Source organism: Polypterus senegalus, chromosome 16 (genome assembly GCF_016835505.1).
Source record: "Polypterus senegalus isolate Bchr_013 chromosome 16, ASM1683550v1, whole genome shotgun sequence".
NCBI classification, from domain to species: domain Eukaryota; kingdom Metazoa; phylum Chordata; class Cladistia; order Polypteriformes; family Polypteridae; genus Polypterus; species Polypterus senegalus.
The window spans coordinates 26983555-27010987 of record NC_053169.1 but is presented as its reverse complement, the minus strand read 5'-3'; the positions used below and the strand labels follow the sequence as shown (position 1 = coordinate 27010987).

The 27433-nt window shown below is 36.0% G+C and overlaps 1 protein-coding gene across 3 annotated transcripts in view; it reads right to left on the bottom strand.

Moving 5' to 3' along the window:
• Positions 1 to 27433, bottom strand: part of mtr (5-methyltetrahydrofolate-homocysteine methyltransferase) — an 89667-nt gene that overhangs the window by 44074 nt on the left and 18160 nt on the right. For 2 of the 3 annotated variants that reach the window (XM_039737769.1, XM_039737770.1), the window contains exons 6-16: positions 26329 to 26435; positions 23722 to 23781; positions 23531 to 23625; positions 11478 to 11578; positions 11325 to 11386; positions 11074 to 11141; positions 10727 to 10806; positions 8564 to 8575; positions 5246 to 5358; positions 1254 to 1394; positions 756 to 941 (exon numbers count right to left, since the gene is read on the bottom strand). In XM_039737769.1, coding sequence (XP_039593703.1) covers positions 756 to 941; positions 1254 to 1394; positions 5246 to 5358; positions 8564 to 8575; positions 10727 to 10806; positions 11074 to 11141; positions 11325 to 11386; positions 11478 to 11578; positions 23531 to 23625; positions 23722 to 23781; positions 26329 to 26435 — 1025 coding nt within the window. The remainder of the gene's footprint in view (positions 1 to 755; positions 942 to 1253; positions 1395 to 5245; positions 5359 to 8563; positions 8576 to 10726; positions 10807 to 11073; positions 11142 to 11324; positions 11387 to 11477; positions 11579 to 23530; positions 23626 to 23721; positions 23782 to 26328; positions 26436 to 27433) is intronic. The other variant, XM_039737771.1, reaches the window with a different exon arrangement.

Here is a 27433-nt window from a genome sequence, read left to right as displayed (position 1 = left end):
TGTGGTTGGTGTTGTTATCTATTGCCTGTTTCCTGAAGAGGCATTAGCTTTCTTGGAAATGTGTTCTTTTGAAATTGCGGCATATTAAGTAACTAAACAATATAGTAATATACCAGAAAAAGCGATATCCCTCCCATCGTGATTACAGCGGTACAAGAATCACATGAGAAAAAATATACAGTACTTTAGCTTACATTTACTGTCGGTTAATGCGGTTACAGAGGGGAGGCATATGGACAGACTTTATCCAGGTGGGAATCTGGATCAACACAGGCTGCCATTTCTCGTCCCCACGCTGGGAGGTTTTTCGGAACTTTGCAGACTCATGTCCCAAAAGGGTCTGACTGTTGTCCAAGCCTTTAAATAATGTTTTGTTTCACTTGCTGGTCTTCTGTCTCCAAACAAGGGCTGAACTCCTCCTCCACAAAATACAGAAATATCATAGTGCTTACATGCCGGTTCTCATTCTCCCAATAAGGAAGGAAGATTTTGTGCTGACAGAGGACAGAAATACACTATCCTGTGTTTAAGCTGACTATACAATCCTCCAGTTGTCTTTGGCTATCAAATCCAATGCTTGGCTAGCAATTTTAACTGCTGAGCCCCTGAGTGCCAAATTTAACATGCACATGTGAATAAATCCATACCAGTGAGCATAGAGACAGTGACATTAATATTAAAGAAAAATGTAGTATAACATTGCCACAACCTAATTGTGCTTGATCAAAAACAAGCATAATCATCGAGTCTGTTACCTGTCCATATTCATCAAAAGCCATGACAACAACTGCTGCTCCAAAGCGACGGATGATTCGTGCCCTTTCCAGAAATTCATCCTCCCCCTCCTTTAGGCTGATGCTATTGACAATGCACTTGCCCTGGCAGCACTTCAGCCCTGCCTCAATCACAGCAAAATTAGAGGAGTCGATGCATAGAGGCACCTACACAAGAGCAGAAGCATTCAGTTCATCAAGTTCAGATAGTTATTTAATATCGAGGATGTCCCAATACTTTATCCAGATACCACAAAAAAAAAATTTAAATAAGTCTTCAGTAAAAATGAGAGATTAAAGAAAAAGAGTATAGGTTTACTGTAATTTTCTACATGTTCCTAAGTTACAATAAAAATCTGTGTAATGTTTATTGCAACATCAATTATATTTCAAGCAGTGACAATCTATTGAGTGAAAAGTAGGCTTTAATATAGTAGTAGTTAAAATCAACTTTCATAAAGGAGGCATTTTATAAATTACCTTGGCAATATCTGGCTCTGAGGCAACTAGTCTACAGAAACGTGTCATAGCAGCTTTTCCATCCAACATGCCTTCATCCATGTTAACATCCAGAATCTGTGCACCCATATCCACTTGCGTTTTTGCTATGCTGAGTGCTTCCTACAAAATATAATAACCAATTAACAAAAAAGAAATTAAAAAAAAAATTATAAATGATATACTGTTTTTTGTCTGTGGCTTAAACAGACAAAGGTACAAGAAGAATTTGTGTAGTACTCACAAGTACACAAGAAATGCTGCCATCCAAAAAGTGAGTCCAAATTGAACGGCTTTATTTTTGAGATAAAGCACAATACAAAAGAAAGCCAACAGGTTAAATTACACAGCAGTATGTAAGGTAACTACTAGGGTCTGGAAATTAACCCCAATTAACCAATCCATCATTGAAACATTCTTTATATAAACTCTGGACCAGGGCGTTTCCCAGCTCAAGACCGAAATTTTACGTTCCCATAAAACAATTAACAATAGGACACTTCATTTTAAACACAAGCAAGGAATTTTATACTACATACAGTACTGTATAATGCGAGAAAATTCAAACAAGTTGAAATTCTTACCACTCTCAATATGAACCAGTATCCTATTTATTTAGTGAGGAGTTTTAAGAGTTAATTTTAATTTTGAAGTAATTAAATCTAGTAACAGTACAAAGCTGTTGTGAATTTTCATTTTTCAAACTTTCAAATTCAGATTATTTAGTTATTGTGTACATTTAAATAATTTTTCAATAGAGTAATATGTCATCACTTCCCACCAATATAAAACAGTGTGCAAGCTACTGATTGCCCAAGTTTCTGGATACCAATACCCATTGTGTGATAAGTTAGTTCTCTGAATTCTGCTGAAACTTTGGAATGTAATGTTTTGGGCAATGTTTGCTAGATACATTTGGTACTTCTTGTTTTTGATAGCAGCCCATTGTGACCTTGACTTTTGCTCTCATCTCCTGGCTCTTGCACCTCTTTTTCTCTGGTGCCTGCCAACATTTTAGGGTGTTGAAACAAAGGTTTTTTTAACATTGTCACATTTTTTTGCTATATTTGTGGGGGAAATATTCTTTATATCATTATACTTTAGTAATGCTATGTACTTCAAAAACACATTTATTCAAAAGAACACTGACTGAAAATCAACTGAAAGTTATTCATCTAGCTTTTTCAGTAATTAAAGGTATTAAAGCACGTACACATGATGAGCAAAAAAAGTAAAATGGCAATATCAGAAAAGAATTGTGTTTGATTTTTAACATGATTATTTAGAGTAGGTGAACAAAATGCTTTATTCCTTAAACTAATGTGAATCTAAAAGAATGGCTTGGAAATTATTTGTTGTCCAAAAATACGGCATCAAACCAGCCATGCTGACTGTTAGTAACACCATCCATAGCAATTCTGATGATGTTTTAAGCCACATGATACATGTATATAGACCCAAATGTATGCACTTCTTGCTTTTTAATACATAACCTATGTTAAGTGGAATCACAAAAAATATTCTGTTACTTAATAATAATAATAAAACTGTTGTCTACATATGTGTGAATTAGATCCTGAATAATAAGAAATAAATATTCATCCAGTGTTAATTGTTAAATAGATACTCATTTAGAAATAAAGATATTCAGATTAATGGAATTATGCTAAGAACAAAATTTATAGAATTATACTTATTTATAGAATTTATATTTTCTTTCTGAAACTCAGTTTAGAGACATTAATACTGTTTTTATTAGACAAGGCCATTTTCACCTTTCTTTATAAATATCACAACATAGGATGCAGAGGAGGGCTTTGAATGATTAATAATATTGTTTTTGAAATGACCTCTAAAGTCCTATGCAATTTTATATATTCTAATTTAATATATAAAGAATATAAAATGTACATAATTATAATATTTTTAATTTACATTCTCAATGAATGACCATTATTTTTCAGAGAGTTTAGTAAACTTTTACCTGAATGTAGTATAAATTATCATAAAGTAGTTTTAATAAGAACTTTGGATAATATTCCTGCTTGACTCAGTTGGGTCAAACTCATTGATTCATTCAGCCCACTCTGTCCTTGCCAATAAATATATGTGCGCAAAAAATTAAGCCCTGTAAATAAATGCAACTCATATATGAAATATTGTTAAACAAACAACAGTAGGTATTTTTAAAAGGAGCTCATAATGGTTTTAAGGCAACAAATGATTTCTTACATTTGAACATCAAAAATTATAAAATACAAAGGAAACAGCAACATTTCAACAGCCTGGACTAAGGGGTAATAACACAAGAAAGCATACTTTCAGATTACTACTTCTAGGTAATTAATAAAAATAGAAAAAAATGTTATACTGTATTGAGACCAGCAGCAAAAATCACAAATAACAAAAAAAATCTGAGCTTTATGGCAATTTTATATAACATTACTAGCAGGAAAAAACTACAGCAGATAGAATAATGCTGCAAATTATGTAGTCACTTTCCACATCCAGAACAGATGGGTTAATGCTAACATTAATTTTATCGCTAACATTAATTTTATTTTAATTTTTTAAATTTGTTTTCATTTTTATTACTATTTAATTTAATATTGTTTCTTTGTATCAGCATACTGCTGCTGGATTATGTGAATTTCCCCTTGGGATTAATAAAGTATCTATCTATTGTGGAGGACTGCCGGCTTCTCATGCCGGTCCTCACACCCAGGCCGCCAGGAGGAGCCCTTCCGACAGCAGGATAGTACCCCGAGGTCCAGCAGGGCCTCATGGACTTTGTAGTATTTATACACAGCCCTGCTGGATACCTTGGGGGCCACCAGGAGTCGCTGTGGGGGGGCTTATGGGCTCTTTTGTGCCCTATAACCCGGGAGTACGTCACGGTCATGTGACAGGAAGGAATGACGTGCTCCCGGGTTGAAGAAAGGGACTATTTACCCTGACCCGGAAGGAATTAGGAACTATGGATTGATGGGACAGAAACGCCTCCGGGTCAGGGGCTATAAAAGGACTGTGCCTCAGTCCAGACACTGAGCTGAGTTGGGAGGCAGGGTGGCTAAGCGTCTGGGAGTGGAGGATTGGTTTATTTGTGATTATTATTGGAGAATTGTGGTGGAGAGTGTGCTTTGTGCACTTTATTATTATAATAAATATCATCTTTGGACTTTTACCTGGTGTCTGACGTATAGTCTGAGGGTACAAGGGTGCGAGAAAACTCTAATTCTATCACACTATCTATCTTATACTAATGGAACGTCCCTCATGCATACCCCTTGGTAAAGGCAAATTAAAAATGAAGAAAGGCATTCTACAACTTATTTCTAAGATGGCATTATTAATCTACTTCATCCTAACTGCTATAATCATGCTATAATTATGGAGCCAAGACAGAATACAATGTATATTTCTTAACTGACCAACATCTTTTCCATCAAGCACCTTAGAAGAGGAAAAAAACATGCCTTGCAACTTCAGTTTCACAGCAAATTTGAAGAGGGGATTGTTTTACCTTCTGTGCATACTCTTCACCAAGACTGTCTGCAGAGGCCATTAGAGGTTAAAAGCAAACAAAGGCGACATGAACTCTTCGTTAGACTCTCTATACTGCAGCAAGCTGTGTTTCATGCTACATATTTTGCATAGCTTTTATAAGCAGATCAGTAAAGTCACTGAAGTAGAATAAACATGTTTGGCATATAATTTAGGCTGTATGTATCACATATATAACATTTGTCTTGTCAAATGACAGTAAATCCATTCACATTTCTCAAAGCCACAAGATGCATGCTCAAAATCATTTCAAACTTTGTTCTTCTTTATTATTCTACCCAGAAAACTCAAATGATAAAAGTTTTTTTTTTTTTTATTTTATCCTGAAAGGGGTTGAACCTTACAAATGCTGAGATATTATAAAAATCCTGGACATGTTTTTACAATCTATACTATCTGGTTTAGTTTACCTCATAGTTGCCTGCTGTAATAAGCTTAGCAAACTTCCTAGATCCTGCAACATTACAGCGCTCTCCAATGTTCACAAAGTTAGTGAAGGGGCCAATTCGAAAGGGCTCTAAACCTTAAAAGAAAGAAGAAAAAGAACATAATACTCTGGATACTCTGGTTACTCTGGATAGATTTACGTGGCTTCACCTTTGAAAATGCTAATACATTCAGTTTTATTATGCATGCAGGAAACTTAATATGTCGTACTAAAAACCAAAGGATTAAAGAAATGAGGCACACAAAATGCAAAACATTAAAATAGTGTTACAATAACAAAGCAAAATAAAATAAAAAAAATAAAAAACAACCTTGGATCTTCATTTCAGAAATATACAGAGAGGTGCTTCATTAAGGCATGACTTAGGACTGAAAATATACAGTATAAAATTGTCCTCAACAGCTTTCTCCTTACAAATGATATTTTCCTCAAAGGTTTTAAGAGCCAGTGTCTGTGTAAGTAGGCAAGGAGTGGTTTAAATTTTACCCTACAAAGTCTTACATAAAGGCTCTACAATACAAGAAGATTTAGAGTTTATGTACATATACTATATGATGAGCTGTTCAAAAGTTTATAAAGGCCTATTTTTTTACAGGATATAGTTTATTATGTGTAACACACATGGTATATGTTTATTATGACATTTTTATGTATAAATTGTACCAACTAAGAAAAAAAAATTTAATCAACAAGCCACTGGTTTCAGAAACCCTAAATCAAATTGTCCTATACCATGCCCTCAAGTTCTTATTTTCCGGTTGTAAATCCCACAGGGGTTGGACAGGCATTATTGACCATAAGAGGGGATGGTTCCTTACCCAGATGGGAGGCTCCAAACAGGCAGACAGGCATCCCGGCCAGGGGAGAGAAATGTTCCAGACACGGAAGTGATGGCCGAAGTGGATGGACAGACAGCCTACCAGAAGAAGATGTCGCTGGGGACTCTTTATTCTTCCAGGACGCAAGAGGGCAGCAGCCCTGGATATCGGTACCCAGTACTGAACCAGTAGGGCATGCTGGGAAGTGTAGTCTGTGGGTGCCGCAAGGGGGCGCTGCAGGGAGATGAGCTCCCTAATAAGTGGGACTTCCATGTGACCCGGAAGTAATTCCATCAGGTAGTAGCCCTAGCACTGAAAGTACTTCTAGGTCCTTAATAAAAGGGACCACACTCCAGGGACAAGTCGCAGCTGGGAGGACGTGGAGCAACACTTGACTGGAGGAGGGCAGTGCGGTGGGGAAAGGAGAGGTAATTGAGAGAATATTTGTATGGAGAGAAGACCTGTGTTTGAGCTTTGTGCTTTTGCTACTTTGTCGAAGAACTTTTTGGATATTAAAACCATCCTTTATTTGAACCTGGGACTGTGCTTGTGTTTGAGGTTCGCTGACGGTCCTGTTCCATTACACAGTAAATAATTAACCTATGATTTGTTACAATAGCTAAACTGTATTGTTCTCATTTTCTGTGCAATTTTTTTACTGCAATCCTCAAAAGTGTAATATTGCATATTCAGAGAGGCATGCAATTTGCACAATTAGTGTTAATAATAAACACTGCTTTGATTCACAAGTCACAAGGTACATATTTGTATTGTGATAGGGCTGTGACTACTTTCCGCCTTTTTGGGAGGCTAAGCTTAATATTAGCTTTTCAACAAAGCTGCTCAAGCCAACTCTTTTGTTGGTCTAACTTTCTGCTCTGATGAAATAACAGGCTATATACAGTACATTCACTGGTGAAGAGATCTATAAACTGATAAGGGGATAGGATAAAGGAGATTTAGGAGCAGGTCTGAGTGTATTTTTGGTAATTTTCACTTTCACCACTTTAACACAGCTACTCATTAACACTTCTTCCACTACACTGTTAAGTGGTGCAGATCTAAACATAACATGTCACTTTCAACCTCAAAATGTTTTGAAGTCTTAGGCATCACACCTGACAACTGCTGTGTAAAATGAATTTATCTCTTTCTGTGTTAATTTACTTGGTAGTTCACTTGAACCCGAGGCAAAACACCTTCATGATGAAATACAGCAGTATCTGTGCCACCTTTCAATGCTACTGGTTAATTTACACATAGATCCAGTAAAAGTGGATCAAAATCAAAAGCATCCTGAAACAGCAAAACAACCCCAGTTTAGCAAATTGGTTTAGTGAAAAATAGTTTATTACATCTTCTTCCTGCTATAGTACTGAGAAGATGAGAATGCCAGAATCATAAACAGAAGGGGATGGAACAGAAGACATCTTGATGGTAACTAGCAATACTCATGAATGATGCTCCAAAATAATAAGTCTTGACTACAAAAAACAAATTAGAGGCATATATTTTTAAAAATTCTTTCTAGTGAACTGAAGCAAAAACCACTGCCTTAAATAATGAAAAGGCCCATAGTTTTGTTCATCTTCTGCATCAGGTAGTTCTTTTTCACCTATTTGTTTCTTTTCAGCCGCATAAATCAGTCGCTCTGAATTGAATTTAGAAAATGATTAATTTTGCCTAAGCAAAATGTACAAAGTAAAATTAACATTTGGCGATAAGCGTGTTAAACATTTTAAAGAGCCTACTGAACTTGCTACACATTACTCTGAAAAAGAAATATAATTTATTAAGCACTGCTACTATTTCATACGCTATGTTGAAGTGAACAGAGCAGTAGGTCACAACATCAAATATGATTTCACATTTAAAATGAAAAGCATCCCTTAAGAGTTTACTTCTTTTCCTATTTTATTTATTTGTGGCAAGTATGGTGGAATTTATTTCAACATTAGTAGTCTTGTAGTAGGCATTGACAACAGAGTTTCCAAGCTTTTATGACCTTTTTTATGACTCATTAAGTCTATTTTAATTTTCCAAGTCAGTTTTAATTTGTAAAGCAAATAGTCAAGTGATTTGAATCTTCAGCAAGAGAGTATTTACCTTCTCTGTCCTAATGTTTAACAGTTTTTCACAGTCAGTACAAAACAAAGTTAGATAAGTTATAATCACCGTGTGCAGTGCAAGAACCTCTTGATGACTGAAAGTTGACTGTGAATTGTATTAAGTGGGTACGCATACGGTCAGCACTTGTACTGTACTCTAAGTTGCCATTATTTACTAGTAAAGCACCTTTTCTCCTGTCTTGCATCTCTAGTTTACTGGATGTGCTCTACTAATAAAGACAGCCAACAAGTAAGAATTGGATAACAATGCACCACAACATATTCCTATAAATGACTCTTTAGATTATAGAATAATGTCATTTTATTAAGGCTAATAAAAGAAAGTAAACTTACTGTAGAACTCCTCTGTCAGCCATATAAAAATAATAGTCAAAATTGTTCCATTAATAAACAGAAGCAAACACATATTTGATCTAGTTTGGCATGTACTGGTTTATCTTTTAAAATATATCATGCAACCTCCCTCCACAGTTAGGTCCATAAATATTTGGACAACTTTTTTTCTAATTTTGGTTCTGTACATTACCATAATGAATTTTAAATGAAACAACTCAGATGCAGTTGAAGTGCAGACGTTCAGCTTTAATTCAGTGGGGTGAACAAAAAGATTGCATAAAAATGTGAGGCAACTAAAGCATTTTTTAACACAACCCTTTATTTCAGGGGCTCAAAAGTAATTGGACAAATTAAATAACTGGAAATAAAATGTTTGTTTCTAATACTTGGTTGAAAACCTTTTGCTGGCAATGACAGCCTGAAGTCTTGAACTCATGGATATCACCAGATGCTGGGTTTCCTCCTTTTAAATGCTCTGCCAGGCCTTTACTGCAGCGGCTTTCAGTTGCTGTTTGTTTGTGGGCCTTTCTGTCCGAAGTTTAGTCTTCAACAAGTGACATTCATGCTCAATTGGGTAAAGAATTCAAGAATTTTCCACTTCTTTCCTTTAATAAACTCCTGATTTGCTTTGGCTGTATGTTTTGGGTCATTGTCCATCTGTATCATGAAACACTGCCCAATCAATTTGACTGCATTTAGCTGGATCTGAGCAGAAAGTATGTCTCTAAACACCTCAGAATTCATTCGGCGTCTTCTGTCCTGTGTCACATCATCAATAAACACTAGTGTCCCAGTGCCACTGGCAGCCATGCACGCCCAAGCCATCACACTGCCTCCACCATGTTTTACAGATGATGTGGTATGCTTTGGATAATGAGCTGTTCCACGCCTTCTCTATTCTTTTTTCTTGCCATCATTCTGGTAGAGGTTGATCTTGGTTTCATCTGTTTTTCCAATGTTTTTCAAATGTTTTTCCAGAACTGTGCTGACTTTTTTAGATGTTCTTTAGCAAAGCATTTACTTTCATGCAGTCTTCTCTTTATGGTAGACTTGGATATCGATACGCCGACCCCCTGGACAGTGTTGTTCACTTGGCTGGCTTTTGTGAAGGGGTTTCTCTTCACAATGGAAATGATTCTGCGATCATCCACCACTGTTGTCTTCCGTGGACGTCCAGGTCTTTTTGCATTGCTGAGTTCACCAGTGCTTGCTTTCTTTCTCAGGATGTACCAAACTGTAGATTTTGCCACTCGTAATATTGTAGCAATTTCTCGGATGGGTTTTTTCTGTTTTTGCAGCTTAAGGATGGCTTCTTTCACCTGCATGGAGAGCTCCTTTGACCACATGCTGTCTGTTCACAGCAAAATCTTCCACATGCAAGCACCACACCTCAAATCAACTCCAGGCCTTTTATCTGCTTAATTGATAAAGAAAGAACGACGGACTTGCCCACACCTGCCCATGAAACAGCCTTTAAGTCAATTGTCCAATTACTTTTGAGCCCCTGAAATGAAGGGATTGTGTTAAAAAACTGTTTTAGTTGCCTCACATTTTTATGCAATCTTTTTGTTCACTCCACTGAATTAAAGCTGAAAGTCTGCACTTCAACTGCATTTGAGTTGTTTCATTTAAAATTCATAGTGGTAATGTACAGAACCAAAATTATACAAAAAAGTTGTCTCTGTCCAAATATTTATGGACCTAACTGTAGATTAGTGGCCTATGTGATCAATTAAATATTGTGCATGTGCATTCAGTTTATGTCCTAGTTGATGACATACTCAGATATGCTGTAAAGACAAGGAAACTGGGGAGACTCCGATTTTAAAAACTCAATACAAGCTTTCTCAAATGCAGCATATACTGAGAACTGAAATCATAATGGAATTCTTATTTGCATCTCAACTTCTGAATTGCAGGATTCTATGTATCCATGAAGAGTAAGCTAAATAAAGTGGAAATATAGTACTAAAGCAATTAATTTAATTATACTCTAACACAAAGAAAATTCAGTAACTTAAAGAAAAAGAAATTGTGCAGGCTCTGCAACAGGTGCTGCTCATTTTAATTGAAAAAGGTTATAAAATATTTAATGAGCTATCAAAGACTGTAATAATTTTCATGGCAAAGAGAAATATTTAAATTTTAAATTACAGATACCTGATAATAACATGTAGTCACTGAACACTGAAGATGGTGGAATTCGGGGTTTGCAGTCCTTGACACACTCTGCAATTTGTCTTCAAAGAAATACTACTATTAATATTTAACTCAAACAAATTTAGAATATAATGAAAAATACTTTCCATTGTGAAATACATATCATCTACACTCTAAACATTGTTGAAGCATAAGATGCTTTTAAATTATTTTAGAAAATAAATTACCTGGTAAGCTATTATTTGCTAACATGGTTTAAATACCATACATAAAAAATATATATTTTTAAAAATGTACGCTAATACGTAAAGTTATTGTAAAACTGTTAAAGAAGTGTCTTGCATTACCTAATATGTGCTGGAGTAGTGCCACAACAACCACCAACAACGTTCACCAGTCCATCCAAAGCAAACTCCTTTGAAGAAAGTGAGATAAGCAGGAGAACATTACATTTTCTTATAGTTCACCATTTAATAAGCTATTCAAATATTACTTATATACATGACAAAAAGTGCAGTGAAAGGTAAAATAACAGGTTATCTGTAAACATTGCAGCTTTACAAAAGCTATTTCACTGGATATTTTTAGGCCATTATACCTTTATGTGTCCTGCAGTCACATCAGGAGTTTCATCGTAGTCTCCAAATGTATTGGGTAGACCTGAAAAAGAAAAATAAACAATATATTATAGAATACCATGTAGACGAAATGTATATCCAAGATCCAAGAGTGTGAAGGCATAGACCATTACCTGCATTAGGGTAGCATATAATATATGAAGTAGTACATTTTCCAATAGCTTCAATGAATGGCCTCATTTCTTTAGCTCCAAGAGCACAGTTTAATCCAATGCTGTTAAGAGTTCAGACAGATTGATTAGTCCAATAACGAATGTTACACAAGGAGACAAAAACAATACCTGACACTATAACATGGCCAGGTGATAATATGATAAAATTAAAAAAAACAGAAATCAACAATCAAACAGCACACATTTCCAAAACTTGTTTTTCTCTTCTTTCTAAGACAGGGGTGGCGAACTCCAGTGCCGCAGTGGCTGCAGGTTTTAAATCTTACCATCTTCTTAATTAGTGACCAGTTTTTGCTGCTGATTACTTCTTCTAATTAACTTGACTCCAGCCCCATAGTTGTTTCTTTTTCTTTAATTAGCAGCCAAACAATAATGAGACATAAAACAGGCCTCCACATGACCAGCACCCCTGTGTCCATTACACAATATCTGAAATTAAAGAGAGGTGATGGTCTTGGTAAAGTTGATTTCTCAGGTCAACAAAACATTTTGACGGTGCTCTTAGAAAGAACAGAAAAACAACAGGTTTTCGAAATGTGTGCTGTGGCAGAATGAGAGCAGCAACAAGCCATGGAATTAAATAACAGGTTTAATTGTCAGCAAGAACTGGCCTCTCATTAAGAAAGTGATTGGAGTGAAATTGGTTTTAGCTTGAAGCCCCAGTTTCACTGGTCATCTGTTAACTCATTTCACATCTCATTTCTGCTTGTGTCATTTAATGAAGAAAGGAATCAATTCAGAAGGCTGAACTCTTCTAACAGGGCTATTAAAGTGATGTGGAAAAAGTTAATTAGCAGTGCAAACTGGTCACTGATTAGGAAAAGGGTTAGAATGAAAACCTGTAGCCACTGTGGCACTCCAGGCCTGGAGTTCACCACCCCTGCAATAAACAATGTTTATCATCATACTGTATTTAACAGCTGTCAATGTCAATGAGTACTTGCTGCTTTAACCATTATTAAGCACTGATGATATTATTTGCAGTTGGGCTGCATTTTCTGCTCATGGGTACGTAGAGCATCATGCTGTTCAATATTTTAGTTTGTGTAAAAGAAATTTGGCAGTTTTGAAAACATTGCATTTAAAACCTAAGTATTTGTGTTCTTTACATTTTTCTCTCTCTCTTTGGTCCTACTGGATCACTGCTTTCTGGCTGTAAACATCCAGAGGCCCATGACTGTTTTTTGTTTGGCTTTAATACTTAATTTTATTTTATTCAGTAATAGAAGTCTACACTTTCATATTGTAGTGACTTACTGTGACCGCAGTCACAGCTGTTTAAAATGATGTGTTTTAGTAGTGCAGTGGTGGAATTTATCAGCAAAGGAATGATCAAAGATCATGAGTGTAGTTCTTCATTATACAGTTCACTTACTTTTTGTCATCTGCTGTAAGCAAGGAGAACACAAGTGTGGTTTAACTAATAAGTGTCATATTCTGTGTTGAGAAAATACGCCGTATCTGGTTGAGAAAAGTTCACTCTGTCCACTAGTGCTGGGCGGTATACCGGTTCATACCGAAAACCGTTTTTTATTTTTGTTATGATATGGATTCTTCTTATACCGCAACACCGGTTTAAATTGCCTAAATGTTCGGAACGTGGCGCAGCGGGAATCTGTTTAAGGAGGACCTTGTTCACTGCTACACCACTAAACACACCCCACAGAGGTGTTGCGCGGGGGCTCTTTTACATTGCTACACCGCTAAACAAGCATACAACAGAGTACATGCGTTAGTAGAGGTATTGCGGGGTGAAAATAGACAGAGAACATTCCAAAACTGAAGCTGTAGCAGACGATAAAGTTGAACATGATGACACAGAAGAACTTTTGCTGGAAAAAGGAGTCACGTCTGTTGTCTGAAGATACTTTGGATTTAAAAGGTCGGATGTGGACCATTATGTTCAAATGTGTGAATACTGTTTCTATACTATACTGTTTCTATACTACTGGATAATACTGCAAGCCAAGTTGTATTTTTTTCAATACTGTGTAATGTACCTGGGTACTGTGTAATAGTGTGACGACATGTTGACTTTATTCTCGACGTTTCCACTTTAATTTCGACTCTTATGACGAGAATAAAGTTGATATTTCTACTTCATTCTCGCCATTTGGCGAGATTAAAGTCAACATGTTCACTTTATTCTCATAATTTGTTATTAAAGTAGAACATCATAAACTAAACTTCATCTCAAAATGAATATTTAATTTACTGGATTTTCTCAAACCCCATAAGTAATTTAGCCCATTAACTGCTTTGTGTTGTGTTCCTGGAGCCATGTTAATCACTACGTGCCTCTTAAACTGACTTCCTCTTGCACTAGGAGGAGGCACAGACAGCACACAGAATACATTAATTTCATGATATTCCTGCTCCCTGAACATTTACAATGCTAAGATAAATACTTGATATAATTTTCATGATGAAATGCATTAAAGCATGCACTAATCATGTGGGGACATGTTGGCGTGGAGGATGCACCGCTGCCTCGCAGCAATGGGGTCCCGGGTGTTCCCTGCTTTGAATTTGCATGCTTTTCTGGTGGGTTTACTCGGCGTGCTTCAGTTTCCTTTCAAAGTCATGCAGGATGGCGGGTTTTGTTATGCTATATTAACCCTGCTAGTGTATGTATTGCTTGTATTCACCCTGCAATGTGCTGGCGCCAGGTTCAAGATTCCCTACTGCCTTGCACACAATGCTTGCTGGGATGGGCGCAACCCTGAATGAACGGCATAATTAAACATGTATAACGAAGTTTTTTTTTTTTTTAAAGTTCTTAACACTCCGTGGTCTAAGTTTATAACTAGTTTTAATTTCACAAGGACGTTTATCGTGTGGCGATTGGTTATGTGGAGATAGAAAAAGGAATGATAGGAACTGGGGGTTTCATATGTCAGAAACAGACAGCACGCATGCAGTAAAGGCAGCCCGCTCAGAAGAACATCCATTGAATTCTGTGTTCGTGTCTTCGACCACCAGATCACAAACCTAACATTTACACAATATTTAAGTTAAACCTGTGTGATACCCATTCATACATCCAGTTTTTTGGAACCTTGTCACATCTGCCATAAAGTTCTCTACACTGAACGCACACCTGGGGACCTCTTACTGCAAGGGAGCAGCACTACTGCCTCACTATCATGCATGTTTAATACCTGTTTTAATGCATTTCATCATGAAAAATTATCTTAGCATTCTACATTTTCAGAGAGCAGGAATATCATGAAGTGAATGTATTCTATGCGGCGATCGCTGCCTCTTAGTGCAAGAGGAAGTCGGTTTAAGAAGAGCATAGCGATTAATAACTGGGCGGGGAACACTTAAAGCATTTAATGCGCTACATAACTTATGACGGGGTTTGAGAAAATCTAGTGAATTAAACATTGATTTTAGGATGAAGTTTAGTTTACGACATTCTACTTTAATGACAAAATAAACTACAAGAATAAAGTGTAAATGTCGAGTTTAATCTCGACATCAAGTTGTTTTTTTTTCTTCACTGTGTCCGTATTTTTTTTTTCCTTCACCGTAGCCCTAATATGATTCCGCAGGGCTATACCACAAATCTATACCAATAAAAGGCAAAGCCGTCACTGAATCACTCACTCACTCACTGACTCATCACTAATTCACCAACTTCCCGTGTAGGTAGAAGGCTGAAATTTTGGCTCATTCCTTAGTTTACTTAAAAGTTGGGCAGGTTTCATTTCGAAATTCTACGCGTAATGGTCATAACTGGAACATATTTTCGTTCATATACTGTAATAGACTGCAGCTCGATAGCCGTGGGAGGCACAGTTTCGTATTAAAGCATTTAACCAATCACATTTCAGCCATCATTTGTTGCCAGGCAGAGAGGCTTTCACAATCTGTTGTGGAGGCACTCTAACACAGAATAAATGTCGATTAACCTGTTGCTTTAACCAATCATATTTTGAGTTGGTGCCAGTAGATCCCTCTAGCAGGCATACGGCAACGTCACTGTATTCAGACCAATTGATTGGATAGAAGCCGATATGAGGAACTCTACGAGGCCACTGAATGCACCGCAAACGCTCAGAGCAAAAGAGCGTCGCGTGCACTACGGCCAACTCCATGGCAGGATTCTGGACAATATTATTTGCCAGACACAGACCAGATTTCAAGACCATGAAAACCTGATGTTTGTCACGCTAATCGAGCCCCAAAAGTTTAAAAAATTCAAGAAAAATTTCACGCATGCAGCCTTCTCCAGTTTAACACAAGAGCCACGGAGCGCTTTTTGATCTTTCTCGGCTAAAAACAGAACTGACTGTAATGTATGCCATGGATGATTTTGCAGGAGAATCTCCCACTGATCTCCTTGACTTCCTTCATCAGAAAAATCTGAATGAGAGCATGGGGCAGCTGTTCACATTGGTATATTTGGCGGTGAGCATTCCTGTGTACACTGCTTCTGTCGAGCGGACATTTTAAGCCCTAAAGCGAATTCAAACTTATGCCAGAAATACCATTGGGCGGGTTTGCCTTTCAGCATTAGCTGAACATTAGCATTACACCCCAATATACATACTGTCAAATAAACAAACCACACGCCGTGGCGCAACACAAGAGGCTTTGCCTCTACCGCGGACGTCCGAGGTTCGATTCCCGAGAGGGGGTGCAGTGAGTGTGTATGCCTGATGAGCCCAGAATTAGGGCGAAACACGTGCCACGTACTGTTTGCATTATTTGACAGTAAAATATATATATATATATATATATATATATATATATATATATATATATATATATATCTATATATATCTATATATCTCTCAGCGCTTCCCGATTCATTTTACCCTCGCACCCCCTTGGTTTGTGAATAAGTATGGAAAAAAAAAAATATTTTATATATATATATATATACATACACACACACACACACACAAACCGGATTCCAAAAAAGTTGGGACACTAAACAAATTGTGAATAAAAACTGAATGCAATGATGTGGAGATGGCAAATGTCAATATTTTATTTGTAATAGAACGCAGATGACAGATCAAACGTTTAATCCGAGTAAATGTATCATTTTAAAGGAAAAATATGTTGATTCAAAATTTCACGGTGTCAACAAATCACAAAAAAGTTGGGACAAGTAGCAATAAGAGGCTGGAAAAAGTAAATTTGAGCATAACAAAGAGCTGGAAGACCAAATAACACTAATTAGGTCAATTGGCAACATGATTGGGTGTAAGAAGAGCTTCTCAGAGTGGCAGTGACTCTCAGAAGCCAAGATGGGTAGAGGATCACCAATTCCCACAATTTTGCGCAGAAAGATAGTGGAGCAATATCAGAAAGGTGTTACCCAGCGAAAAATTGCAAAGACTTTGCATCTATCATCATCAACTGTGCATAACATCATCCGAAGATTCAGAGAATCTGGAACAATCTCTGTGCATAAGGGTCAAGGCCGTAAAACCATACTGGATGCCCGTGATCTCTGGGCCCTTAAACGACACTGCACCACAACCAGGAATGCTACTGTAAAGGAAATCACAGAATGGGCTCAGGAATACTTCCAGAAACCATTGTCAGTGAATACAATCCACCGTGCCACCCGCCGTTGCCAGCTGAAACTCTACAGTGCAAAGAAGAAGCCATTTCTAAGCAAGATCCACAAGCTCAGGCGTTTTCACTGGGCCAGGGATCATTTAAAATGGAGTGTGGCAAAATGAAAGACTGTTCTGTGGTCAGACGAGTTACGATTCGAAGTTCTTTTTGGAAATCTGGGACGCCATGTCATCCGGACCAAAGAGGACAAGGACAACCCAAGTTGTTATCAACGCTCAGTTCAGAAGCCTGCATCTCTGATGGTATGGGGTTGCATGAGTGCATGTGGCATGGGCAGCTTGCATTTCTGGAAAGGCACCATCGATGCAGAAAAATATATTCAGGTTCTAGAACAACATATGCTCCCATCCAGACGTCATCTCTTTCAGGGAAGACCCTGCATTTTTCAACAAGATAATGCCAGACCACATTCTGCATCAATCACAACATCATGGCTGCGTAGGAGATGGATCCGGGTATTAAAATGGCCAGTCTGCAGTCCAGACCTTTCACCTATAGAGAACATTTGGCGCATCATAAAGAGGAAGGTGCGACAAAGAAGGCCCAAGACGATTGAACAGTTAGAGGCCTGTATTAGACAATAATGAAATAATAAACTTGAGAAACTGGTCTCCTCGGTCCCCAGACGTCTGTTGAGTGTTGTAAGAAGAAGGGGAGATGCCACGCAGTGGTGAAAATGGCCTTGTCCCAACTTTTTTGGGATTTGTTGACACCATGAAATTCTGAATCAACATATTTTTCCCTTAAAATGATACATTTTCTCAGTTTAAACTATTGTTCCGTGATTTATGTTATATTCTGAATAAAATACTAGAAGTTGGCACCTCCACATCATTGCATTCAGTTTTTATTCACGATTTGTATAGTGTCCCAACTTTTTTGGAATCGGTTTGTGTGTGTGTGTGTATATATATATATATATATATATATATATAGAGAGAGAGAGAGATTGATAGATATAATATAGATATATAGAGATATATATATGAGTGTGTATGTGTATATATATAGATATGTATGCATGCATACTGGAATATGAAAGTACTGGAGGATAATGGGTTCCTGGTAGCTTCACGTTTGATTCTTCTCAAATCTTTGGCAGCTAATTTGCGTCTTTTGTTCTCAACACGTTTCTTGCGACCCTGTTGACTATTTGCAACAAAATGTTTGATGGTTCTGTGATCACACACCAATATCTTAGCAATTCCAAAAGTGCTGCATCCCTCTGAAAGACTTTTTACAATTTTTGACTTTTCAGAGTCAGTTAAATATCTTTTTTGGCCCATTTTGCCTGAGGAAAACTAGCTGCCTAATAATTCTGCACACCTTGATATAGGGTGTTGATCTCCTTAGGCCACACCCTCCCTCATTACACAAATACACATCACCTGACGTGCTTAAATCCAATAAGCATTCAAGTTAATACAGCTTGGAGTTGGAATATACGCATTAAAAAAGATGATATGGTCAAAATACTCACTTGCCTAATAATTGTGCACACAGTGTACTTCTCTGCTGCAAAGCGCGGGTATTTTGCTAATGCAAGTTGCAGTTTTATTATTTATGTATATGGCTTAGCTTGAAGCAAGGTCCATATTAATGCAGTTTGCCTTAATGATGGTTCAGTTGGTAAAGATGTCATCACCAAGTTGCAATTGTTTTATTTTATTTTATTTTTATTTGGTGAATACTGTGTAATGCACCTCTTGGAAGTAATAGTATTATTACTGGAAGTTGCACTATTATTTATTTTATTGTTATTTATTAGTTTTTAAATTATGCAGTTTAATGATGGTAAAGTTGTTGCAAATATTATCCAATAAAAAGGCACTATATTTTGACTGCATCTGTCATGCAATGTGATTCCTTCTCTTCATTAGTGCCACACCCTTGAAAACTATCACTTTTTGGGGCCAAGCAAACCTGTATTACTAGTGTGCACATTAAAATGTTTTTTTGTACAATGTACAATTCTCATGACAGTGGAAAAGGTTATTCTTAGCCAGTAATTGCAGTGGAAATGTGGTTAACATCCACTCATGCATGGGGAAAAAAATGGCGTCCAATACCGTGAAACTGGTATAATTTTGAAAAATACTGTAACATAGAATTTTGGTCATCAAGCCCAGCACTACTGTCCACCATTCAAACTCCTCTTTTACTTTATCCCTTTACCCACACTGAATTGAAATGGCTAATAAACAAAACAAGCAGCCAATTGCTTTATAACCCATTTTGTGTCGGTCTGCTATAGCACGGACTGAGTGGGACAAGGAAGCATACAGAGTGAGCGAGAGCACACAGCAAAAGGGCAAAAATGGGAAAAAGAGAAAGGCATCTTAGCAGCAAACAGAAGAATGCCTGCTGCTTATTTAAAAACCCACCTCCCAACATCTGAGCTCCAGCTACCTACATATGCATAAATCATAGAATAAAATGCAGAGCCTTTTAGTCATGCTATCAGACATTCTAGAGACACTGTGCAATGTGAAATTCCAATGCTCACCAGAATACATCAAAAATAAAATGAAAATTAAATCTGCCAATTTTGAGTTGCTGTAATTTGACATGAAGCTCAAATTTCCATGTACACTTTTACACGTTGCCAATTCTTTAGAGAAAACATTTACCAAATTTCTTGGACTTCAATATTATTAATACCAACTATACACTGTAATGCATGAAGGCTTGGGTCCCATAACAAGGCTGAGTGAGGTAAGCACAACCTCTCTGGGACAAGAGAGGGCGCTGTTGCTAATAATATCCTTGCCTTTTTCCACAGCCCAGAGAAGATGCCCACTGGGAGCACTTCTGGCTGGCCGTGACATCCAGAGCAAGAAAGGTCACTCTAATTTATATAAGGTGTGACCCAGGAAGGTGAAGTCTGATTGCAGACCAGAACCAAAGTTGCAAAGCCAAGGGGGAATCAAGCGTTGAAAGTGCTGTTGGATAATTTGAATCAATATCTTTTCTGTTGTGCATTAAGCACCCATTTTGGTTTTATATTTTATTTGTTGATTATAATTAAATGGGGTTACTGGGATGGTACCCCAACATCTCTTCCTGCTTCCTTGCTACTGGTCAAAACACAATGATGGCTACTGTATTACAGTTAGGCCTAATTTGCTTTTTGGAACCCTGTGTAGCCTGATGTCACTAAGACAACTATGAATTCAATAATATAACACATCTTACTTTTGCTGAATATGAGGCATTAATCAAAAGTCTAAAGCTGAACTGAAAATGGAACAACACAAGAAAATGCAAAATACTGCAATCAATCTTTTGTTAAACTGATGGAAGAAATGAAAGGATGGAGAGGTGTGAAATAGCCAAGTTAAAGCCTAATTTTAAATCATATTAAAATACTGGGGTGAGATTTGAAGTGGGCTATACATGCAGGAAATTACTCAAACATCACACAAGTCAAATGAGAATAAGATGCCCACATGCTTATACAGTATATGTTAAAAGATAACAATTTCTATGGTGTTTAAATTCTGAAAGCACTGTATGTATAATTTGAGGCTACAAATGTCAGCTCTAGCCACATTAGAACACAGTGTCTTCTTGGTTTTACAGCACCCCACTGAGTTTCTGAAAATGTTTATGTCAGGCAGAAAAAATATTTGATGCAAATGTTTTTTTCAAACACTATTACTGTACTGTATAGGTTGTTTATGTATTGTGCTTTACTATATTTAAATGTGACCAGCACCATACAAGCGTTTCATACTACATACAGTAAATAAAACCTAATGAACATAAATTTTATGTGAGCATCTTCATTGCCTCTGGGATTCTTACCAGAGGTCTGCACGCTAGATTTCATGGGGATTATAAATAAGCCAAAGAAAGGATTGAGTACAGTTGTACATACAGGTAAGTCCTGTGATAAGCTACAGACCACATTCAGCACTGTTTCACATGTTTTTTTTTTGTTTTTTTTTCCATTTTTGCTTTTGCTGTCCTCTTGTCCATCAGACCTTATATTATTCTTTGTTATTTAGTATTGCCTAACCTTATTTTTATATTTCTATTTTTTATAAACTTTTCTTTCATCATCTTGTAAAACACTTTGAGCTACATCATTTGTATGAAAATGTGCTACAGAAACAAATGCTCTTCTTGTTGTTCATGTCCCGTGACAAAAGGCTACTATGCTTCTGCACTGAAAATTACTGGAAATTGATGTTCTTTTTTCTTAAGGAGGCAGTTTCTGAACAGATGAGCTTAGAAACCATGGAATTTCCCAAGATCCCTTTACTGTCGGAGAAGTTACAGGTTATACGGTGTAAGATTAATAAAAGGAGCATAACGTTAATGAATAAGCTTAAGATTGCAGGAGTTGTTCATTTGTTTACTGATATGTGTAGTTTTGGTCAACTAAAAACATGTTCTTAAGGTTAATGAAGGTTAAAGAAAGCTGTTGTACTTTTTTATGTTCTATGGATTACCTTTTTAACAAATAGTCTAAAGAGTATAAAACAACTTAAATAGCTATATTGAATTTGAATCTCACCTACTGATGGATTAATGACAACCCTTTCTGTCTGTGTCTAGAAAAATGCCTGTACCCACTTGAAGATGGACCCCAATAATACAAAGTCAGCTAACCACAGGCATCCAACAAGCTTCCTTCAACTATTTGTACATGGGAGTGAAAGTTGCATTAAAATCAAGCTAAATGTATTCTTCCTTTAGTACCATATTTGCTTATCTTATCATACAACATTTGAAAAAGCCATAAAGTAGAAGTTACATTACATGCTCTATGCAACAATGTTAAAATGAGCCTCCTAATCAGTCTTCTTTAGAAATATAAAATCCAGGTTAATTTCAGGTGTTTACAGGTATGCTTTATGAAGATACTGACATATCTTCATAAAGCATACCTGTAAATATTCTGTCCCTTTAAATATGACTGTGAGAGCACTGTGGCCTTTCATTAATTACCAGTGTGCCTGTTTTTAATAAGGAACTAGGCACATAATGTATAGCATAGACCGTACAAACAATACTGTACACCAAAATAAGATTAGCTACAATGTAAACAAAATTAATCCTGATCTCACGTAGTTGTTCACTGTAATTGATAATCTCGTGCCAGAACAATACTTTGTGGGCTTTTTTTGAAATAATGCTAATAAAAAACTCCCTCAGGTACACTTGGATCAGAGAGTTCTCTTCTGGCTCAAATGTCTAAACAGGTTTCCTTTTTTTCATTTATTTTTCATTCTGTATGAAGGGTGAAGCTGCAAGACTAAAGAAATAAAAACTCTATGCTACTCCACTATATTAGTATATAATATTCTTTTTACATATTCTTACTCCCAATACAATATTTTTGTTCGATTTAATGCAGAAAAAATTAATTGCCCACCAAACAAATACAAACATCATGGGTTAGAAAGAAAAAAAAAAAGAGAATAAAACAAAGTTTTCAAGAAACACCATTAGCAAATGTTCTCCTTATTGTAAGTAATCCTGCATTAATCTAATTATAATTATTGTGATTGATGTTCTTTAATTATTTTTGTACAGTTTCATCTGGCATTTTTGCTGGCTATTCTGAAGTTTCTGAGGTCAAGGAATTTGATTAGGGCATTTATTGGTTCCTGAGTTGTAATTTTTAGCATCTTATTGCGGTGCCATTTTGAATATTAGCAAAGCGCAGGGGGAGATCATCATTTTGTGACTTGTCAGGGCAACTTCCCAGAAGTCCCCTGCAGCATGCTTCTCTGTATTTTCATCCTCGTTTTTCTGACTTACTTTCCGGTTTATAATTCTGATTCTTGTTTCTGGCTTTGTAAAAAGTATGGTTTTTCTCGTTTCTATTCAGATCCTCTGTGTGCTAGGCAATTACCATTTAAATTCCCCTTTCACCCCCAAACATGGACTGCACCACTGGAATTACACATATTGTATATCAATTGATTTTATTTTTGATTGGGTTAATAATTCAAAACAAACTTACATATTGGTTGTTACTCAAATCAGGCAACAGACCCAATCCACAAGTCAACAGTTAGTCATTTGATTTCTAGGTCATGATTTTGATTTTTTTTTTTTTTGTTATCCTTTAAGTAAACATTAAAGCCTCTATCCATAAACAGACACACAACCCATCTACTTGACCACAGCACAGTTTTTTAGCCTGCCACTGGGAAGCAGAAAATGTCATTCAGCTATTGGAAAAGTGAGGAGTGAATTTTTACCAAACAAAGACACCAAATTTTCTCACATATCGTCAAACTTCTTCCTCAACATATTTTTCCTACATGAATAGTCAAAGAAATAAAACACCAATAATTTCACTCTTCAATGTGTTTTCACCATAAACAATAAAAGATTTTTCATGTGGTAACTAAAAACATTTGGCCATCCCTTACCATAACGGATTTGCATGAGACACACTAATGACAAAAGCCTCCCCTGTCTGTCCAGATAGAGTTCGTCCACTTTTATCAACTATTGTACCTGATATCTAGGGGAAAAAGAAGGACAATAAAAAACATGAAACATAAAAAGTGCATGAATATACAGTATATTTATAAGGCCAACAAATATGAATTTTCCTTACAAAAACAGGGTGTGCTTCGTACTGACTTTCAAATAGCTTGTCAATTGCGTAGAGGGCAGCCTGGAATTAACAAAAAAAAAAAAACAGACATAGACTTTTTTTTTTTAATAAATATCATCTGAACTGAGAATTAGCAACTGCTCAACAGGTCTTCTACACTAAAAATGAACTTAAAGTAAAACCTTTTCATTTCATATTTAGAAAAAAACTTCAATAATTGAAATCTTCCTTATTAAAAACATACTTTCTAAATCAGTTCCGATTCTTGTTTGTTTCAAACTAAATTCTTGATACACTTTTATCTACTTTTTTTTTTTTTATTACCTGCATTTACCTTTTCTCTTCTTATTACATATTCAATGTGTATTTTTTTTTTATTTTTAGTAATAAAGTCTTGTTGTTTTTCCCACAAATGCTTATATGAAAGAAGGCTTGCAAAATTAAATGAAGGGACATTTCTCATAAATGAACATCAATAGAGAAATACTTCGTTTTTCATTTAGGACCGTACTTTTATTACAAGTTTAGGGAAATTAAAAACATCAAATTTATTATCAAGGGAGCTAGAACACACAGCACAATTCCCTGGTTTTTCTAATGTTCAGACTCTGAAGAATTAACATTGGCCATGAAGATGTTAGATCTGTATGATTAGCCTGTAAAGCGTGGACTCTCTTTCCATCTGCTGAAGGAAAGGCAGCAGCTCACAAATGGCTCTGGATTACATTAAGTCCCTCAGAATTGATTCTTCTTAAATCTTTTAAAGATGAAAGAATCCATTATGTACATTGGACAATCAATTTTGATTCTGGGTGTCAGATATAGACTGGCATAAATTTATATAAAACTAAGAATGGTCCTAAACTCTGACTGATGTGTATTTTTTTATCTTTTATTGAATTTATTAAAAACATGTAATATTCCATACAATCAAGTCAAACGTAACAGAAATAAATTCAATTCAACCCCCACCCACAAAAAAGAGAGAAAGACCAAGAGCCAATGTAAAACTTTTGAGAGTAGTAAAGAGAGAAAGGAGACTTTCTCCCCAATAAAAATGCTTATTCTAAAATGTTATTGATTAGATCCTGCCAAGTTTTTAAAAAGTTTTAAACAGATCCTCTAAGTGAGAATTAGATTTTTTCCAATTTCAAACAGCATATAACATCAGTTACCCACTGACTTAAAGGAGGTGTGTTAGGATTCTTCCAGTTGAGTAAAGGCATTTATTAATTTTTTTATTTGCTTTGCCTCCCACAAATACTTGGAACATATCTAGGAATTGCGCTGTGACTAATGCATGCTATGATAGCAAGGTTTTCGGGCTCTGAGGCAGCAAACCAACCCCAAATAGTAATGTTCCCTCCACAATGCTTCACGGTTACAAAGACATTTTGCTACAAGTGTGTCATGTTTTTTATCTCCGAACATGGTGTTGCACATTTCTGCCAATGAGTTCAATTTTTATCTAATAATTTTCAAGAATACTGTACCAGAAGTGCTATGGAACACTCAGCAGATCTACTGTAAACAATAAATCAACCACTTTAAAGCAAATCTAAAAAATAAGTGCTGCTAGTAATAAAAGTAACCAACTGATTCACTAATGCAACACTTTCTTTGCTAAAAGCCACAGCTACTGGAAGAAGATATATATTTCTTTAACAGCACGTTGCAAACTGGAGGCATAACGTGAAAAACAATTTCCTAAAAAAGCATAAAGAACTATTGCTTTATTGCACACGGTGGTCTATTCGTGTTCATCTCGGCTCTTCAGGTAAACAAAAATGTTTCTTTTAAGGTCCCCTAGGGTATATTTTTATTTTTACTGCAGTGCAGCATATCAAATGTAACAGCTACAATGTTTATAATCTTTATGTCTTTTATGTCATTGCTAGATAAAACGATACATGCTTGCCTTCCTGCTTACTGTATCTGCCATAAATAATTGCTTTCTAGAAACTTCCTTGTAGTCTACACTTATACCCACTTTCCTTCACAAATAAAATTCCATGTTTAATTACTGAACCAATACATCTTTAGAAATCCATATCATAAACCTCAACATGAGCATGTTCTCTGCTGTCATTCCTAAAATTATTATTATGGGTACCATCTTGGTAACTGTGTAACAATTAGACTGTAAGTATAGATCCTTCCTAACACCAATGCATTAAACATAAATAACAATTTTTGGATTTTTTATATTCAAGCTTAAAAAATGTCAAAACCTTCAAACACTTTGAAACATTAAATTTAAATGTGCACACACAATAAAATATAATGACCACTACAAATAGCTGCTGCAGATTTGACAACTTCACACTTCATAAAAGTTTGCAATATAGCTATTATGTCTATAATTTGCAAGATACAACTTTATAAATTCTCGACATCAGGCAACCATGTAATTCTTTTACTCACCTTTGAGACAGAACATGAAGAAAGTCTGAAATTTCTTAGTACAAACCCTTGATTATTTGAGCCACTAGCTGCACATTATTGACAGCCCTATCAGCTACACCTTTCTGTTGATTTAAAGACCATCAAATACTAAATAAAAAATATTGCACAGTGCAAAAATCAAACACTAAACAAAAATCATACCTTGGCATTAGCAGTATCAAAAATGGTTTCTACCAGCAGTATATCCACACCTCCATCTAACAGACCTCTAATTTGTTCGGTGTATGCATCGGCAAGTTCATCAAAAGCTGTCAATAAAAACAAAAATCTTAAAACAGCTGCTTCATATTGTAAAGTATAAATGAAACCAAAACAATTCTGCAACTCTTTTTGAAGGACTACTCCCACCCCATTGATTAAACAGTCGACTTTAATATCACAAGCTGCAAAAAGCAAAAAATCTTTTTAGAACTCAGGCAGAGCAACAAAGGGAAAGAAAAATATAAACAAACTTATCTGCCATGTAGTTCTACCTAACTAGATGACAGAATCCTTTTCTATTACAGAAAGCAGCTTGTCCAGTTTTTTTGTTTTGTTTTTCCCAAAAATTCTTAAATATTCGTGATAAATGTTTCTTTTAATGAGTCATTTCCAGGGTTAAAGATCACCTCCAAACTGCATCCTATCAGATCCCGAGAATACTACACCTGAATTGTTCCTAGGATTTATATGAATTCTGTTCATTGTAGTACCCAGTATTCTCTTTTATAGGGACTCTGCTGAAGTGAAGAAGGCCACATACTGTATATACTTTTGAGTATAAGTTACATTAACTATGTTGACGTTTGGGCTGTGTATCATCATACTTAACACATGTATTTTAGCTAAAATATTCTTAAATAAAGCACTTCTGAAAAAAATCCTCTCTTGCAGGGCAGCATGTTCAAAGAAGAACAACATTTTAAACTGAAGATCAACCTCCCCCATCTTTCATTGATCAGGAGTCCTGCTCAACAATAACTCAGTTACTAGGTACCATTCTGCTTAATGTCATATCAGCATTATATAATTGAACAATTAATAATGTGAAAACATTATCAGGTGTAATTAGTGTATTGGTGCTTCAAAAAGTAGAACAATAATTCAACAGTGTAGTTTCACAAAATGTCACTGGAAAAAAATCTAGAAATACTGGAATATGACTTAATGACCAACAATGATGGGTATGGCAGGCATTCAATTTAAAAGTTCATTCTAGTTTCAACACTGTCCCCAGCTATTATTTTAACAAAAATATGTGTTTGGG